Here is a 14,732-nt window from a genome sequence, read left to right as displayed (position 1 = left end):
AGCTCAGCAGGCATCGGAAGAACGGAGGGGAAAGAAGCTCCACAGATAACCAAGCAGCACTGCGTTCTGGGTCTCCATAGGGACGAATCTCTGCCACCTAAGCAAGACCTGACTTTCCTCCCCCAGCGGCTGCTCATGCCTCCGGCTGGGGAACATACAGGGAATTCGGTGTGCCAAGAAAGTCGACTTCATGAACAGGTTAGCTAAAAGCTCTACTTGAGTGCCTTTATGGCCTCACACTCCAAGGATGAGAGATGACAATGTGGAATACAATCTCTCTCTCTCTCTCTATGGGCAAACAACATTGTTTTAAGGTACTTCTGTAGCTGCTACTTCTGCACCCCCCCCCCCATTTTGGAAACTCTCAACTGCACACATACTGCGGCAAACCTTCAAATCTTGTATTTTTGGCCATTTGGGTTCAACTGCTGCACTGGCCACAAAACAGATGGCAAGACAGCTCCCTCCCATGTCAGGTGTGTCTGAAAGGTATTTGTGTGAACATGCACTCAAAGGGTCTTTATGAGTGCTTATAATTGAACAGCAAGTGGTGTGTGTTGCTGTGTGGCTGTTGGGAGCTGCTGGGGCAACTGTTTGCTTGAAGTGTATGTGTGTGTGTGAGAGAGAGGTGGTGGGGCCCTGTGGAAGTCGTAGCCCTGGATTTCCAAGAGATGGAAGGTCATGGTTATGACCGGCTTGGAGATGGGGAGAGGGACAATTACCAAATCGACTACCGGAGGATTGTGGGGGACATGGAACCAGCACGGCCGCGCATCTCAAACAGAGATGGGGAACCACCTCACCCCTACGGGGCCTATAGCCACCCAATGCCACATGGACATGGGCATGAGACTGCAGCCCAGCGATACAGCGCTACACGTATCCAAGCTGGATATGAACCAGAGAGGTCAGATTCATACTCTTGTACAGACTATCATCACACTGCATATACTGTAAGGTCACGGCCTACTCTCATTTGCGGAAGTTAATGTGTGAAGCCTTATAACTTCTATTGAACATTGAACTCAAGCTGAGATGTTTTCACTTTTGAGTAGCATTGGTTGTGCGCCTATTTATCTGCTACCTGGGCAGCCAACCAAATCCTCTTATCTAATGCACTGCCGTCATAGGTGTATAAAAGGAGTTTCCATAGACAAGGCCGGATCCCTTTCGTTAGCATTTCCTGTCTCGACTCCAGCATTTGTAATAGGATCTGGCCAAATGTGTGTAAGAAACACAGTCAACAACTTGTTTTGCACAAGAGATAAATGTCACTGGAAATAAATGGCCGACTAAACAAACATGTTATTTTTAGTGACAATAGATTTATGCACACTGCTTGCAGTCACGCGAAGAAATGGATGGGGGATTGTGTTAAAGTGGTCAGTAAAATGTTTATTAAATTATATATTATTATCATTTATATTTAAAATCTGCAGCAAGAACTACAATCACTGTCAATTCAAATCTACTATTACTTCTAGTCATAGAAGTGTCATCTTTTATTGTCATATCATTATACACTCACCGCATATTCAGACCTGGCACTGAGTTATTCATATTTTCAGATGTTAATGTGTGGCTTTACATATTATCATTATTTTTATCATTTTTGTTATTATCATATTTCAGCACGGCAGACTACCTGATCAGTGGAGGCACAGGTTATGTTCCTGAAGATGGATTAACAGCACAACAACTCTTTGCAATCGGTGATGGACTTACATACAAGTAAGAAATGCTAATAAAAAAAACATATTTTATGGCACAAAATTGAATTTTACGGTACTCACTGACACACGTACATTTCTGCATTTGCACATACAGAAACGCCCGTACACATTAGTGTTATGCAATGTTTTCCATTACTAGTATATCAGCGATGACACATCTGCTTGAGTTTTATATGGAGGATTATAACGAGTAATACTACTTTCAAGGATGACCCTGAGTGGTGTCACAGACATTAAAAGCAGTGTGTGTGTGTGTGTGTGTGTGTGTGTTGTGCACATATCAGTGTATTAATGGGTGTCAGTGTAGTTTCCTTAATGGAGGCTATATGCAGGGTTTATCAGTGTGCTGAGGATAAATGCAGAACATTGCAGGGGTTTGAAAAAGGCTGACAGATTATGTCTGCTCACTGTCAACTAAGTTTAAAGACTGCTGCTTGTAGGAATGGATATGTGCAGTACAGTTCACATACACAGTTAAAGCGGCATGATACATGTGGAGATTGTAATATTGGTTATTAATATCATTTATGTAATATTTTTTCTAGATCCAAAGCAAGATGTTCTCATGTTCCTCTCTCTAACTGCATGTGTCTGCTCTGTCTCTCCTCTCAGTGACTTCTTGATCCTCCCTGGTTTCATAGATTTTACTTCTGATGAGGTGGTGAGTATCATAACACTGCCCATGATATGCATATCACAAGCCACATACTGTGTACTGTTCCCCGGTGTACACTATATTTTTGTCTTTGTCTTGTTCGTATGTGATGCACAAAGAAAACTTTCTGTGGACAAACATGAATAATTACATTTGTCCTAAACAAAGGGATTAAAGGACGCACATAATTTGTACTCTCTTGTACTGTTTTTTTCATGCCATGTTCCTTTGGGCCACAAACATGTTCTTGTCTTTGGCCTCAATAAAAAAAATGTTTGCTGATGTTTCATGTTTTTGACAGTCATTCACAAGCGCAGGGAATCCCCAACTCTTTGTTATCACCCTTGGAGCACAGTGTTGGCTTGCTTTGTTTTTCGACTTTGCAAGCTCTGCTGGGACATTAAATGAATTTCATGCCTAGGTCACATGGCCTATTGTGGGACAGCAGGTGTTCAAAACAGACACACGCCTGCGTCATGTAAGAGTCAAGCAGGTGAATTCAACAAGTCAGCCTCTAATGTGCCCAGACTGCCTTTTAGGCCCATTGCACTACAAAATAAAAATAAATTTTAACATTTGGTTAACAAATGTGTTGCAGCTGTGTACTTGTCATTTAGAGTATGTCATAGCAAAACATTTAAGATTATAGTCTGTATATTTTTGCTATATGTGTTTTTGTGTTTTAAGGTCATTAGATGATGTTTGGTTTCCAAATGCAACCCATGTTTAGGATCTAACCTCTGCATTGACAAGGAAGATAACCCTGAAGACACCTCTTATTTCATCTCCCATGGATACAGTCACAGAATCATCCATGGCCATCGCCATGGCAGTGAGTACAAACAGTGCTCAACCTTACACACACCCAGCTTAGCATCATCCTTCTCCGCAGTGCTAAGTGCACAATAGCACTGAAGGCTTTGGTTACCTTTTCAGTGTTGTTTCTTCTTTGCTCTTGTGTTTGTGATTGGCTGGCTTCAGTTGATGGGTGGGATTGGAATAATTCATCATAACTGTACTGCTGAGTCCCAGGCCAATGAGGTGCGCAAGGTCAAGGTAAGACGGACCAAGTCAACAAAGGAATGAACTTAAAGTACACAGAGAAAGTGATCTGTGACACCTTTTCAGAATAATAATGTTATTTTCAAAACAATATACACTGAATGTCCTCTAATCACTCAACACTTGTGTTTTTGTTCTTGCCAGAAATTTGAGCAGGGCTTTATTACAGACCCAGTGGTAATGAGTCCCCGACACACAGTGGGGGACGTGTTTGAGGCGAAGACACTCCACGGTTTCTCTGGGATCCCTGTTACAGAGACTGGCAAGATGGGCAGCAAGCTGGTCGGCATAATCACCTCCAGAGATATAGACTTTCTGTCTGAGAAGGACCATGACAGACCCTTGGAGGAGGTGGGTGTATAACAGTGTATTTATGTGTGCATGTGTTTGAGAACGCAATATATGCAATAATTGTATGATGCAAAAAAAGTGGGTGGAATAGTAATATACGACTTTTTGATCCAGGCAATGACAAAAAGGGAAGATTTGGTTGTTGCACCTGCTGGAGTCACTCTAAAAGAGGCTAATGATATACTGCAACGCAGCAAAAAAGGTAAATCTGTGAAGTAGGTCTTGCTACTGTAGAGCAAATGTAACCAGCACTTGGTCTCATATGTATACTTCTTTTTTCTTTCTTCATTCACTCGCTTCACACTCTCCTAGGTAAGCTCCCCATAGTGAATGACAGTGATGAGCTGGTTGCCATCATTGCTAGGACTGACTTGAAGAAGAACAGAGATTATCCTCTGGCTTCCAAGGACTCCCGCAAACAGCTGCTGTGCGGAGCCGCTATCGGTACGAGGGATGACGACAAATACCGGCTGGACCTCCTGATGCAGGCTGGGGTGGATGTGGTAGTCCTGGTAGGTTTTGACTGTGGTTTGATGAGCTTATTGGTTAGTTTAAGATTTGATTCTGATGTCATAGCACTCAACAGTCAAATTGTCCACATCTTACAGGCAGGATGAATGTGGCGGCTTTGGGGCTTGTTGATGATTATATTAAATAGGAATTGTTCTAATTTACCTAATTTATTGATTTAATTTAAACTTGTGGAGTGTTTCTTAAAGTAAGTGCTTCATCTCTCCTTGAAACTATTTCACTTCTCATTTTGAGCAGGATTCCTCCCAAGGAAACTCAGTGTATCAAATCAACATGATAAACTACATCAAGCAGAAATATCCTGAACTACAGGTAGTTGGAGGAAATGGTGAGCTCTCTTCCTGTCTCTGAGCTTTCTTATGCGTTTGTGGTGTAAAAACCTTTCTTTAACCTATTGCACATTTCCCACATTGAGCTCTTTTCTGGGTGTCTGTCTCTCTCTAGTGGTGACAGCTGCTCAGGCTAAAAACCTCATAGATGCTGGTGTGGACGCCCTGAGGGTGGGCATGGGGTGTGGCTCTATCTGTATCACCCAGGAAGGTAAGACAACGAGTTTGGTACTGTGAACGTCTGCTTCTTTAAGATAAAACCTTGTATTTTGAAAAAGTCAACAAAACTGCATCTTTTCACAGGAGCACTGCATTTAAATTCTTGGATAAGTTAGAAAAAGTTATTAGTTTACATGTGATAAACATAAAGCAGGGAACATAATAATGTCTTCATCCCAGCTGTATTGGGGATATTTTTCACCAACACACCGGTTTGTGCTCCTGTTCCTCAGTGATGGCATGTGGACGGCCCCAAGGTACCTCGGTGTACAAGGTTGCAGAGTATGCCCGACGATTTGGAGTGCCAGTAATTGCTGATGGAGGCATTCAGACTGTTGGACACGTGGTGAAGGCTCTAGCCCTGGGAGCATCCACAGGTAGAGAAATGCAGCATTCTCCTGTTCTCCTTCTACATAAGTCTTTATATAGTGATTCACATTTGAATTCAGTGGACCTTTATGTGGAAAGACAACTCTAGTGATCTCACTGTTAACCAACTGTGTAACCAACACACTACTTTTATATAATAAAAGTGTTGTTTTTCGGAAATGTTTTGCTTTTTTGTTGTCGTCTTTTTTTGCCCTTGCCTGTTGTCCTTTTAATCACTTCATAACATTTTTTTTGGTCCTGTCATATTTCTGCCCTCAGTGATGATGGGGTCATTGCTCGCCGCAACCACTGAAGCTCCGGGAGAATATTTCTTTTCAGATGGTGTGCGTCTGAAAAAGTACAGAGGAATGGGCTCCTTGGATGCCATGGAGAAAAATAACAGTCAGAAACGCTACTTCAGGTGGGGAGTGAGGTCACAGAGGTCCTTTGCTGTGTAAACACATATTCTAGAAAAAAAAAAGTATATGCGACACATGCATCTCTTACTCTGTGCGACTTGTATTTGTGTGTCCAGCGAGGGAGATAAGGTGAAGGTGGCTCAAGGTGTCTCAGGATCAGTACAAGATAAAGGCTCCATCCATAAGTTTGCTCCTTACCTCATTGCTGGTATCCAACATGGCTGTCAGGACATAGGAGCCAAGAGTTTGTCCATTTTACGGTAAGTGTGAAATTGCACGTGTGTGTTTACTGTTTTTATAGTGTAAGGGCTTTTCGTTAGAAAGAGCTGTGGGTCTTTGCACCAGGTCGATGATGTACTCTGGAGAACTGAAGTTCGAGAAGAGAACCATGTCTGCTCAAATGGAGGGAGGAGTCCATGGCCTACACTCGTAAGTCAGACCTCTGACCCCTGACCCCTGGCCCCTGGCTCCTGACCTTTCCCCCTCCCCTGCAACTCCCTCTTACTACAGTACATGCCTCTTTTCTTTATCCCCCTTGGTAGCCCCCTACTGTCTAAATATTTTGGTGGCAGTGGTACTGTGGCGAAGCCTGTCATCATCGCTTTCCTCTCTAAATATGTGACCAACCAAGTTTCTTTATAACAGCAAAGACACTAACAATGCATGTCTAAGCTTCACTTGTATTCAGTCCCTTTGAAACCTTTCACTGTCAAATGGAATGGAATTTACCTGTGGTTAGCGGCATCAAAATTGTCTTCTCTCTTCCTCTTCTCTTACCCATGCTATCACATTAGATATTCTTTTGTGCCATGTAAGTACATCCATGTGGTTATAATACTTCCATCTTATTTCATTCATTCATCGCTTTCCAAGATTGCCTTATATTGGTTTAAATGTTATGACACCACAGGAAATGCCTATACTCTGCCTTTTCTTTTTCCAATGTGTAGTTACGAGAAGCGACTTTACTGAGGCGGGAGGAACAGGAAACACTCGATCAAGACCTAACGTCCCGACCCCAGCAGCTATGAGCAGATGCACGGGACGCATGTGATCAAACCACAAACACAAAGCTCTCGTTGTTTTACAACATCCACACTCAAATCCACACAAAACCAGACAACCTGCTTTTCTGTGCCCTCCTCTCGTGTTCTTGTCTGTCTATTTGAACCCTTCATGGAATACACTTTAAAAAATCTAATGAGATGCCCATCTCCTCATTGGTCTCTGAATTGCACCCTGATACAGAAGAGTATACAACAAACCCTGCATAGGTGCACCCCTATATTTCCATGCTCATTTAACATATCATACAAGATACATACTTTTTTTTCTCTCCAGGAAATCAGGCGGTCAGATACATCACAAAAAGCAGCATGTCTCTGGCATAATGTTTTAAACAGCTAACATTTTATTTCATTAAAAGTGAAGTTTAACATACAAGTTAAAATGCTTTAAGACATATCTCTGCTGATAATGGAAGCACATTCCAGAAATGTAAAATAATTATATGATAGTATTATATGTAGTTATGGTCACATTTTCTGGCCTATGACCATGTGGCTTACTGAGCCAGGATGAAACATTCAATATAGGGCTATAGGATATATAGCACAAATATGTTCTCATTATCTTCCATGTCGTTTAAGCAAATTCAATGTAATTTCTCTGACAGGTGAAAATTTGGCTGTTACATGATGGATGCCCTGCATATAATCTCATCCTTTATTAGTGAGCTCTTTGAATGTGCTGCACTGTTGCAGAAGAGACCAAAGCTTAGCATCAGCATTAATTCACATCTACACATATTTCTTTTTACAATGTGTGCTTAAAGAAGGGATCATGTGTAATTTCACTACAGATTTCTCACTGTGGATTTTCTCGAGTGACAAGACAGGAGACAATCCACCCTCTACCTTTCAGTTACCTGATTATCATTCCATACGCCGTCTCCATTTTTAGATTCATAAAGCAAGTCACAGCGAGTCACATTGGCTTGCCATGTTGTGATCTTCTATAATTATGTTTAACAAAAACACATTATTAATTATGGTAAGTGGGTAGTAACTTGTCCTTTTTTTGCAGGCTCAGTGAAATAGTGCTGTGGAGTCAGTGGAGTAGGGTAGTAATAAACAAATTGCAATGGATGTATTTATTTATACTTTATGGAACTGTAGACAAAATATTGATTTGTCAGTTTTATGTAATTAATTAATTTTCTTGGGAGGTACTCACTGTCTTTGGTACACTCTGGATCTTCATTTTGCAATAACCTGAAAACAAGAAAAATTAGCTCTTGACAAAATTATTTGACAATTTCTTACTTGAGGGTTACAGAAAGTACAAAAACTGTGTTCTTCTATTACATACCTTGAGACTTCAAAATTATTTACTGTAAATAGTGTTGCATGAATAAATATAATATTGACACAGGGATTTTAATTTTTGTTTAAAATGTTTGCCATATTTCCAGAAAAATATGAGGGAAAAAGTCATTGCTCATCTTGACTCCTGTGTTTTTACAATTGCAAACGGGTAATTGTGTCATTACCACTAGAGGGCAATATATTCAAAATCCAACCACTTCACTATTCATGTTTCATACTTTTAGTAATGTCTTGTGCTGTGCCCTTGTAACCTTACTACAGTTTGCCACCCACTATTAATTTAAAAAAAAAAGCTCAGATTTATTCATTGATGGTACAGGCTGCTAAAATGGTTTGCTAAAGTAGGTAATACAGAAATATTTAAGACACACTCATCCTGTGTATACTGTATATGGATTTTCGTTGAATTACCATGTTTATTACGCCACACATTATAATAACATATGATGATCATGTGAGAAAAGTAGCCTACTACATGCAAAATGTCTATTCCACTGATGAAGTAACATCTTAATGGTCAGCAAGGTGCTGATAGTGGGTGGGCAACTTGTTATGCTTTCCTATTACAAACAGACTACAATTGTTTAGCTCCCTCTGATGAATTTGAATTTAAAGTCTTCCTCATATTGTTTACCACTCTGGATTAAATTGTGTACACAAAATCACAACAGGGAAGAGGTCAAAGGGGCTTATCTCTTTATATGTTAAGTCCTTTTGAGCACATCTCACTTTTTCGATCATGAAACACAACAGTACATCAACTGTGTAAAACGAAACTCTATTTTGTACAACATTGTTTGTCCACTCCCTATTGAAGAAGGCTCTCCTTTATATTCCTAGCATAGACTCTTTGAATTTCTTACTGCAGGATAGCTTCAAATATAAAAAGCTCAACATATCAGTTATACAAATATTTATACTCCTGCTTCAGTTAACTTCTGTATAGCATTTGCACACTTTAACAAGAGATATTTTTTCCTTGACATTCATGAATGTCTAACTGGAATGAGCATTTACATCAGAATACTGCCACAACATTTAAACAAAAAAAACATTACTAAGAGAAGAGCTTAGTGAAGTTGCTGAAAACAGTGTGATGCAGTCAGCCTTTAAAATCAGGTTTTGAATATAATAATATCAACAGTACAGCATTTATAGAAAATAAGTTGGGTCCATTAAAATAATATTGTCCATTCCTCTTTCATTACTTCAGGTAACTATTTTCATCTGTATAACTTATGATGTATACTTTAATTCCTCCATGTAACCTAATCAGAGTCTGCTATTTCTGTACAATGTCATGTGCATTCCAGTCACAACGGGACTTTTACAACTTTCTACAATTCAATAGTGTCACTGCAAACGCTCAGAGCGTCAATTTGTCTGCAGACGTTGACAAACTCTGCCTGTACAGCCAGATCCCATTCCAGCTGTTTGCTTTCACTCAGGTGTTTAGTCCCTGCCAGCCGGCCCGATCCGTGACTGTCCTGGGAGGCTAAGCTCAGGGTTCGGTAACGCCTGTGGTAAGACAGTTGGGGGATTGCTCGTGGGAGGCTACTCTGAGCAAAGCTTTGACCTCTGTTTGCCCAGGGATGTGAGCGCAGCTTTCCTGTCTCCTTGGGATTGCTGCACAAACCCTGGGTTGAGCCAGAGACACTCCCTTTCCAATCCCATTGCTCTGGTGACTTTGTTGGCTTGCTGTGAGATTTTAAAGAGCAATGTGGCTGGGAGGGTCTTGAACTGGACAGGAAGTCCTCTTGATCCACGTCTCCACAGGAAGAGGTTCGGTAGAGGGCGTTTTCCACAGAGCTAGGCCCTTGCTTTGACGTACCTTGGGTAGGGCTCAAAGAGAGGCTGGAAGAAGCATTGAATAGTCTTGGCAAACCAAAGATACTGTGAGAAAATAAGGATTCACTGAACAGAGCCTGGTCAATGCTGCGGGACAAGTCTATGGGAGATGGGGGCTGCAAATCCACTGTAGAGTCAGTTTCCAGGCCTAGGTTATCCAGTGATGATAGCTGAAACTCACCTGCATTCTTTGGCTTGTGTGGTGGGCTTGGGGGTGTAGGTAGAGGTAGAACAGTGTTCCAGGTTTGAACGGACTTGGGGACACAGTCTAGCCCATTTCCAGGAGGATCCACCACTGAGAAAAGAGGAAGAGCTTCTGACTGTCCCTTAGTGATGATATCGCAGACCACCAGCTTTTCCTGCTTACCCTGGGACCAGGAATCATGAGAGGAGAGAGTATTTGCACCTCCCTGAGAGGGCAGGGTGAGCCCTCGCGAAGGGGAGCTGCAGGAGAGGCGGGACCAAGATCCTGGCCGAGGATGAGTTATGGTCTTCATAGAGGAGGAGTTGTGACAGAATAGAGGGTGTGTACCAATGAGAGACAAACCTAGACACACCCCAGCCTCACAGAGCCTGCAGCCCACCTGGTAGCCCCACCAGGGCCAGGGCTGGAACCCATAGCCACCAACGCCGCCCAAACCAAGGGCATGCAGGATCCCATAAAGCTGGAGGCCTCCACATCCTAACAAGCACAATGAAGCCCCAACTCCAGCTCCAGCTGCCCTACTCCAGTCCTCCCCTTTAGCAAAGGGGCACCTTGCAGGTCGCATCACCTCAGGAGATTCTCCACTCTCTCCATTGTCATTCAGCCTGTACATGTGTTTAGTGTTGACTTGTATTAAGCAGTAGAAGATGAGGTAGGAGCATGAGAGAAAGATGGTGAGACACAAACACACCCTGAGGGAATAGCAGAATTCCAGTGGGGAGGCTGTGGAAGAGCTGGAGCATGCCAACACACCCCAGAGAGATGCCAGAATACAACAGGGACATACACAGTAACAGGCAAGGTTTGGGCAAGGCTGAGAATGAGGTGGAATTAGCAAGTGGGAGCGAAAGATGCATGCGTGAGCGCAAGGAAAGAAGGAGGAAGGCAAGGGAAAAGGCTGAGATCAAACAGGGGAAGGGAAGCTCAGAGAGCAGCAGAGAGCCCAGGGGGGAGACGATCTTGGTGACTGTAAGCATCATATAGCAAACAGAAAGCTTGGATCCCTGCAAATGCCAAGAGGAACAAGTGCAGCAAGGTGAAGTAGGAGCTACCTGGGGGACACCGCAGGGGCAGGCCTAACAGGCAGACCACAGAGATTAGGCCAAACACAGTGAAGACAGACCCCAGGCCATAGATGTGTGCTTCCCATGCAAATCCCCATGTGGCGAGGGCAGAATTCCAGTCCGAATACAGAGGGACGAAAAGGGCGGGGCTGAGAGCAAGAGAAGGGCGCAGGGACTCGCTGGGAGTAAAATCATCTTGGTAGGTGGGAGTCCAGGACTGGTTTGGTGTTTTGCAGGCTGTGGTGGATGTGTCCATGTTACCATCAAGCGAGAGTGTGCTACTGGTCTTTGAGACACGCAGGTCATCATCCTTGGAGTCACCTGTAACACAATACAATAAAATAATAATAAAAACATTACCAACTTATTTGTTGTGTCAACAGAAATTTTAAATATAGACATTTGTAACTGGCAAATGGACAGCGCATGCTAACATGCTAAAATATTCTGCAGGTAATGTTTAACATATTCATCATCTTACTTTAGTGTGTTAGCATGTGTGCTGTGCCCAGTATACAGCTTCACGTCACTGCTTGTGTGGTTATGTTCTCTTATATTTTTGGTCTTGAGTTATTAATTGGCAATTTTAATTATAATCACATTAATTTACCAATGAACATAGTATAACAACTTAATAATCTAATCAATGAATACAGGCCAAAGTCATCCATAGTTTTTTTTGTCCAAAAAGAGAGCAGTGGAGAATCTGCCATGTGTGCAGTTAATCCATAATAAAACAGAGCAGGCTTGTGACTGGGAATATCTAACTGGGTCACAGAGAGAGCGGGAGCATGGGTAGTGTGTTCACGTAAAAGAGAGTGATGTGTGTTGATTAGCCAGTATTGACCTCGTTGCTGCTCTCATTTTATGTGGCTATTATTAAGCCTGGTAAAGAGGTGTTATGCTTTCATTAATGTGGCAACAATAATCTGCAGAGGTATTTCACTTTCATATCTGACTGTGTAACCAATGAATAATGTAAGCATCTCATTCTCTGGTGAAAGAATGTTCAGAGCAAGCTGTATGGAGCCACCCGAATCAGGGGACCTACTGGTTATAAGTGGAATGTGTCCTATTTCTGGTCCTCCATTAGTCGTGAATTGATTGTGTCAATATGGAAGCGGCAAACAGTGAAAGACCTTGTAAGACCTTTTGAGCGATTTTCACAGTGTGCGTTATAAAATCTAAAAAATGACATCTTGACTTGAAGGTCCTCTTGACAATAAACAACAACTCAACATACAGGCTGAAATTTGTGTCTGGTATTAAACGCATAGGCAGCTTGAGGAAGAGTCATTTCTCACACTGTTGTAAAAGACCCCCCTCCCCATGCTTGTGGACACATCATTTACTTTGACAAGTGAGTGGCACTGTGTGTGATTGCATAGCAAATTCTGTATGTATGTGCACCACATTATCCAGTAACCTTCTATTGTGGTTAATGAACTGCGATGGGAATGTACCCCTACTACATTAACAGGATAGTGGAGGAATGAGTGGGAGAATATATGATAAAAGAACTCAGAGAGCAAGACAGGGGAGAGAGGGTTGGGGAAGAGTTAGGGAGAGATTTTTGAGGAGAGTCAAAGCTTAGGGGAGTAAAGTGATACAAAACATTCTGTGAATGTAAAACAACTGTGTCTGCCAGCAGAATACATATCACAAACACTACAGTCACAAATAGACTTGGAGTCTTGTTGCTCTTGTTTCAGGTATTTCATGAGGGCAACACTATCAATCCTAGTATTCACAATAGACCATAAGTGACACGTGTAAACTGTGATTGGTGTCAGGTTTAGTAAATGGTGGATGCTCCAAATATATTTAATGCCGAGGACTCTTACTTTTATCTGCCTCCACGGTGACAGCTCCTCTGTTTAAAATACGATCCGTCATATCAATCAATCCATCTCCGGTCTCTTTCACTGGGACAGTCCCCTCCTGTGTCTTTTCCCGTGTGATAACAGAAGGGCCCTTGGTCCATCCCCAACTGCTAGTGGCTACTGGTGGAGTGGGGCGCTCAGGGCTGGGCTCAGGCTCAGCAGACAGCAGTGAAGTGGAGTCCTCATTTGATAAAAGTGAGCCATTGAAGGAAGGTAACAGGCTATTAGTCGTCTCATTCTGCGAGACTGGGAAAGTAGGCTGATTCTCTTTAGTCTCTGTCAAATGCAATAATGATCCGTGCTGGTCTCAGCTGACTCATTCTTTGATATTTGTTCCTGGGTAAGTTGAGGTGATACTCCTCCTGCTAAAGTCAGTGTGTTCTTGTAGGAGGTAGCATCATCTATAGCTCTATCTGTGGGTGTGGATATGATACGTCCCTTCTCATTAGGGTACAAAATAGATGACTCTGTGCTCTCCTCTAAATCACCGTATTCACCAATCACGCCTTGTCTATCTGATCCCTCAGATGACGATAATGGCCAACTCAAAGGTAGACCAAGGGAGTCAACATTGCCCGGTGCTAAACCAGATCCGTGAGGTCTCTGTGGGGGCTGTGTGAGACGCTGTGCCGCTGTGTCAGTGTCTGCCTGTCGTGTTTCCTTGCCATTCTCTCCAGTAAAGGCAATGACATGTAGTGAATGAGGCACGGAGAGGGGCAGGAGAAGATACAGATTCCACAGAGAGAGCATGGTGAGAGTCTACAAACTCCACCGCAAAGTCACATGCTGTAGGTTTTGAGGGGCACTGTCACATGTTTGACAGATCTTTAACCTCAGGTCTCTAGGGATCTCATGCTTACACACCTGGAGGGAAATAAAAGCACATCACAATCAAGGCACAATCTGTGCAATCGCTCATCAAACACTGTGTATTCCAGGGGCTATCTGCAGTAAATAGATTGAATCTCTGCACATGGATTGCAATGCAAATATTGTACATGAAAAGCGTTCCACTGAGGTATATGAAAACACTATCTCCCTTTCTGTGACACACACACAGTACAAACATTAGAGTGCAGCAGATTCATTCATAATAACAGCACACAAAGAGACATTAAGTACACAACTGCTTTCTTGTAGCCAGTCTTGTTTCAGCTTTCTTACCTCATCAACAGCCCGCTCTGCTGCAGCCTCTTTAAACATATATGCTGCATGCCTGCAGTCTCTCGCTGCGTAGCACTCCGTGTCCTCTCATACTCACTGTGCTGTGCCCCTCTTCTCTCCATCAGGCAGTCGACAAATGGGACAGACCCCACCTCCTGGAGACACCCCCCACTGTCTCTCACTCTGCTGCTGCACTGAACTGACAGTGAGTTTGACTGTTTGCACGACCCCATTCTCCTAAATGGGAGGCATCATCCACACCACACTCGGTATCATCTCTTTTGTAGCTGCACAGGAACCTTACTGCTGTTTCTGTTCCCCACATTCCATTAAACACATCCCTCTGGTGTGTATGATGCACAGTTTGTGATGTTTAGTATGTGAAGAGAAGAGAAGAACAGGAAAGGAAAGAAAAGAAAAAAGGAAAAGAAGGAGAAAAAAAGGAAAATGCATAAATATGTCAAAGGGGCCAAAGCACGCTAATAAACCAACAAACAGGCTGTACCCTGCACT

General features: G+C 42.6%; 2 protein-coding genes across 3 annotated transcripts; one reads left to right on the top strand and one right to left on the bottom strand.

The window, feature by feature from the left end:
* Positions 1 to 385: 385 nt before the first annotated feature.
* On the top strand, positions 386 to 6,697 carry impdh1a (IMP (inosine 5'-monophosphate) dehydrogenase 1a). 2 transcript variants are annotated; one of them, XM_038705558.1, is made up of 15 exons: positions 386 to 907; positions 1,633 to 1,731; positions 2,346 to 2,394; positions 3,119 to 3,220; positions 3,370 to 3,444; positions 3,595 to 3,801; positions 3,916 to 4,003; positions 4,114 to 4,313; positions 4,570 to 4,660; positions 4,777 to 4,872; positions 5,114 to 5,257; positions 5,529 to 5,670; positions 5,785 to 5,928; positions 6,014 to 6,097; positions 6,619 to 6,697. In XM_038705558.1, the coding sequence occupies exons 1-15, from the start codon at positions 672 to 674 to the stop codon at positions 6,638 to 6,640; spliced, it is 1,779 nt and encodes a 592-aa protein (XP_038561486.1). In that variant the 5' UTR covers positions 386 to 671; the 3' UTR covers positions 6,641 to 6,697. The 2 variants fall into 2 exon arrangements, with proteins under 2 accessions (XP_038561486.1, XP_038561487.1); XM_038705559.1 differs by lacking the exon at positions 1,633 to 1,731.
* Positions 6,698 to 8,940: 2,243 nt separating this feature from the next.
* LOC119893425 (proline-rich transmembrane protein 4) lies at positions 8,941 to 13,919 on the bottom strand. Its single transcript, XM_038705557.1, is given in 4 exon segments — positions 8,941 to 10,788; positions 10,790 to 11,053; positions 11,055 to 11,493; positions 13,017 to 13,919. Coding segments are annotated over 4 exon segments (2,151 nt in total). The 5' UTR covers positions 13,069 to 13,919; the 3' UTR covers positions 8,941 to 9,392.
* Between the last annotated feature and the right edge of the window lie 813 nt (positions 13,920 to 14,732).

Source organism: Micropterus salmoides, unplaced genomic scaffold (assembly GCF_014851395.1).
Source record: "Micropterus salmoides isolate LMB-PRFRI ecotype aquatic unplaced genomic scaffold, ASM1485139v1 Ms_hic_scaffold_8, whole genome shotgun sequence".
In the NCBI taxonomy this organism is placed as follows: Eukaryota; Metazoa; Chordata; class Actinopteri; order Centrarchiformes; family Centrarchidae; genus Micropterus; species Micropterus salmoides.
This window is presented reverse-complemented; position numbering and strand designations above follow the sequence as displayed.